Raw genomic sequence first — 4,457 nt, 5'->3', positions numbered from 1 at the left:
GCGAGATCGTGACCTGGCTGAAGTCGGACGCTTAACCGACTGCGCCACCCAGGCGCCCCTCAATAACCCATTTTGAGTTAATTTTGTGAAAGATATAAAGTCTGTGTCTACATTCATGTTTTCTTATATGTGGATGTCCAGTCGTTCCAGCACCATTTATTGAAAAAAACAGCCTTTCTCCATTGAATTGCCTTATGTTACTTTTTCAACAGTTAACTATATTCATGTGAATCTATTTCTGCACTATCTATTGTGTTCCATTGATTTGTCAATTCTTTACTAATACTTTACTGTCTTGATCACTGTAGCTTTATAGTAAGTGTTGAAGTTGGGTAGTGTCTGTCTTTGTTGTTGTTGTTCTTCAGTATTTAATTGGTTATTCTGAGTCCTTTTCCTCGCCATATAAACTTTAGAATCAGTTTGTCAAAAGCCACAAAAATAACTTGTTGGGATTTGCATTGGAACTGCACTGTATAGATCAAGATAAGAACTGACATTTCTTATATATTTTTAGGGTTTTGGTTTTAATATTAAGGTTTTTAATCTCCCAGAATTAATTTTTATACATAATGAGGAGAGATCAAAAATTTTCCCCATATGAATGGCAATTGTTCCAGTACCATTTATTAACTAGCCCATCCTTTTTTCACTAATTAAAAAAAAAAAAATTAATGTTTTTATTTACTTTTGAGAAGAGAGAGACAGAGCATGAGCAGGGGAGGGGTAGAGAGAGAGACACAGAATCCGAAGCAGGATCCAGGCTTTGAGTGATTAGCACAGAGCCTGATGTGGGGCTCGAACTCACAAGCAGTGAGATCATGACCTGAGCTGAAGTCAGACACTCAATCGACTGAGCCACCCAGGCACCCCTTTTTTCACTAATTTTTAAAGCCACCTTTGTCACATTCAAAGTTATCATATATGTTTAGGTCTTTTTCTGGAATCAGTATTAGGTTCTACTGGTCTATTTGCCCATTCCTAAACTGTTATATAATAAATCCTACTAGGAGGGGTTCTCTCAACTTATTCTGCAGCCCTCCCTTCCCCACAAAAAAATTATAGCTGCTTTTCTTGGACAAAGTTTGGCATACATTTTAACGTCATTTAAACAAGTTCTGTGAAAAACCCTGTTGAGATTTTAATTATAATTGCATTATATTGATTAGTTCAGTCAAAACAAAGATCTTTATAAGTATCTTTTCTTTTTTATGAAAAGATTTCTCCATTGATATAATTTCATCCATAAAGGACTTGCACATCTTTTGTTAATTTTATTCTTAGGTACATAATATTTTTTTTTCTTGTGAAAGGATGCTTCTTTAAAATTACAAACTTATGGGGCCCTTGGGTGGCTCAGTCAGTTAAGCGTTGGACTTTGGCTCAGGTCATGATCTCAGGGCTTGTGGGTTTGAGCCCTGCATGCGTCTCCCTGCTGACAGCTCAGAGCCTGGAGCCTGCTTCAGATTCTGTATCTCCCTCTTTCTCTTTGTCCCTCCTCTGCTCACGTTGTCTCTTTCTCTCTCTCTCAAAAATAAGTAAACATTAAAAAAAATTACAAACTTGTGCAGTTCTCAAAATAATTTTTTTTCTTTGGATTTTATTTTTAAGTAATTTCTACACTCAATGTAGTGAAGAAATTACATTTCTTCACAACCTTCAAACTCACAACCCTGAGATCAAGAGTTGCATGCTCCACCAACTGAGCCAGCCAGGTGCCCCTCAAAATGATTTTTTTATAATTTGCTAGTAAATTATTTTACAATTCAAAGTATAGTTTAAAACATTTTAAAATTTCATCTATATAGTATATATTATATGTACTATATATGCTATATCAGTATAAAATAATACAAATTATACAAAAATAAAAGAGATACTATCTAAAATGTGAAAGTATTGTTACAGCAAATACTTGGCGTCCAGGAAGACACAAGCAACAAGCACTAGGGGAATCAGAAAACTGTTTATTTCGCACTGGTGCTGGCCCAGTGGAGTCACCTCCAAAGGCTGAGCATCTGGCTCAGGTTTTACTCTTTTATACATATGTGTTTTAGTATTAGTATATTATTTCTCCCCAATTTGGAACGTATAATCTATTGTTTATTGTAGTACATGATTTAAAAAAATATCTGGAAAATGTGGATTCAACTCCCTTGCTGTATTATAATACTGTATTTTCTTTTTTCAGTTTATTTTTATTTTTTAAATTTTAAAAATTTTATTTTTGAGAGAGACAGAGACGTGAGGAAGGGGCAGAGAGAGAGGGAAGGAGAGAGAATCCCAAGCAGGTTCCATGCAGCCAACACAGAACCTGATGCAGGGCTCCAACTCATCAACTCATAAAACCATGAGATCACGTTGAGGCGAAATCAAGAGTCAGATGCCTAACCAACTGAGCCACCCAGGCGCCCCTCTTGTTTTTATTAAATTCAAGTTAGTTAACATATAGCATAGTGTTGGTTTCAGGAGCAGAACCCATTGATTCATCACTTCTATATAACACCCAGTGCTATTTTCTTTTTCTTCTTTTTATGAATTTACCCTTATTGACAGTGAGCTATTTATTTTGTGATTTACAAAGCTAAATAGGTTCGTTCTGAACAATCATTGTAAACTCATGTTAAGGAGGTAAACATTTGAATGTTAATTAAGCTGAATCCAGTTACTGATTTACCACTAATAAACATATTCACCATGTACTAAATGTTTCAGGGAAGACATAAACAGATCATATCTCAGATCATTTTTCTCAATCATAATGAAGATTTGGAGGTCCCAATAAATTGTGGATTATACAGTTTCCAATATTATCTTAACAGAGGAAATAGCTGCTATAAAACTTGAAGCTAAAAGTTTTAAGGTAGTTATTGTAAGGTCCATGCAGGAATACCCTGAAACAGGCGTGGAGCCACTGTAAGTGCTGAGTCTCAAAACCATTTTTCTTCCCTTCCCTTTCATCTTCATCCTAGACTATAACCTGTTTTTCCTGGCTCTGAATAATTCTCAGGATGGTTAAACATCTGGCATCAAAAATAAATCTTTAAGTGTTGTCGTCTTTACACAAATAAATTTGTCCCAAATACCATGACTTCTGTATACTGTTTGCCCACCCAACTGTGTGGTCGCCAGTAGAGTGGCTTCGAGATCAAGGCGAGCCAGTTAATCTCCCATGCCCATATTCCGGCCAAATTCAAAGGCTGATCTGGGGGTTACTTCAGGGCACGTTCCTCGCTTCCGAGAAAAACTCAGTCATAACTCAAATTCAGACCCCAAACGCCCCCGATCATGTGATCTAAAGCTTCACAGCCTTTCGAGTCTTCGCAGAGCTCAGGCTCATTCAGGAAGAGGAGCCTGCGTTTTCAGATTAAAAGCAAGCGGGACGAGCTTTAAACGACCTAGGTACCGAGCTAGCTGCAGTCGCCCATTGTGCTTGGGGCTAGAAAGTCGTCTTCAGCCAACTGACGCAGGCGGAGGCCCCGCCCTGCGCGTGACGCTAGCGTCAGGCCAGTCCCGGCATGCTTCGCGGTCGCCGGCGGTGGAGTGCAGACGAGCGGAATTTTTCCTGTGAACATCTCCGGCTCAGTTCAGCTGCTGTTCAGACCTGGGTCGGTGAGAGTGTCGTGTCCAGACGTTTTCCTACCGCTCGCCCGTCAGTCTGAGCGCCCCTAGCCCTCCCGCGAGGGCGCCCCGGGACGGAAGGATCCACCAGCCTGTCGGCGCCCGCCGTTCTCGTGGTCGCCGTCGCCGTCGTCGTGGTGGTAGTCTCTGCCGTCGCCTGGGCCATGGCCAATTACATCCACGTTCCGCCCGGCTCCCCGGAGGTGCCCAAGTTGGACGTCACGGTTCAGGATCAGGAGGAGCAGCGTTGCCGGGAGGGGGCCCTCAGCCTCCTGCAACACCTGCGGCCGCATTGGGACCCTCAAGAGGTGACCCTGCAGGTAACGCCCACATCTCAGTACGGGGTCTCTCACAGCCCAGACTCGGCCCCGGGGGGTTCTCACAATCCCTTTAGTTCTCTGTCGACCCGAGAGAACCAACGGGAACGTCTTTTTCCTCAGTCCTCTGGGAAGTGACCCTGTGTTTTCCTCCTTCAAACCTAGGAAGGTCACTCCCCCTTCCTTCACAATTGCTTAGCGAGGTTGTCCTTAGGGCAGATTTTCTTTCTGGAAGCAGCTACGTAAGTGACGCACCCATTCACACCGGGAAAATCCCTGTTGATAGTTGCCCCTCCTCCCACTCCCCTGGCCTTTCTAACTGCAAAAGGAACCTTTTCCATTCCCCTTGCTAGGGGGTCCTCTTCAGTCGTCTCTAGTTACCTTCTCTCCTTACTCGGATAATGCTTTAATTAATTCATCTGGTCTTTTCCTTCCCCTTCCCACCCCTCCCCCCACCCCCTTCCCCCCGCCCGTACCCCCACCCCCTTCCCCCCGCCCGTACCCCCACCCCCTTCCCCCCGC

General features: G+C 42.5%; 1 protein-coding gene across 1 annotated transcript in view; it reads left to right on the top strand.

The window, feature by feature from the left end:
• Window positions 1–3,515: 3,515 nt before the first annotated feature.
• The window catches only part of ETNK1 (ethanolamine kinase 1), a 68,418-nt gene continuing 67,476 nt past the window's right edge, over window positions 3,516–4,457 (top strand). The window contains exon 1 of the mRNA XM_040488656.1: window positions 3,516–3,938. Coding sequence (XP_040344590.1) covers window positions 3,783–3,938 — 156 coding nt within the window. The 5' untranslated portion in view covers window positions 3,516–3,782. The remainder of the gene's footprint in view (window positions 3,939–4,457) is intronic.

This window comes from Herpailurus yagouaroundi, unplaced genomic scaffold, assembly GCF_014898765.1.
Source record: "Herpailurus yagouaroundi ecotype Mexico unplaced genomic scaffold, PumYag 166, whole genome shotgun sequence".
Lineage (NCBI taxonomy): Eukaryota > Metazoa > Chordata > Mammalia > Carnivora > Felidae > Herpailurus > Herpailurus yagouaroundi.
This window is presented reverse-complemented; position numbering and strand designations above follow the sequence as displayed.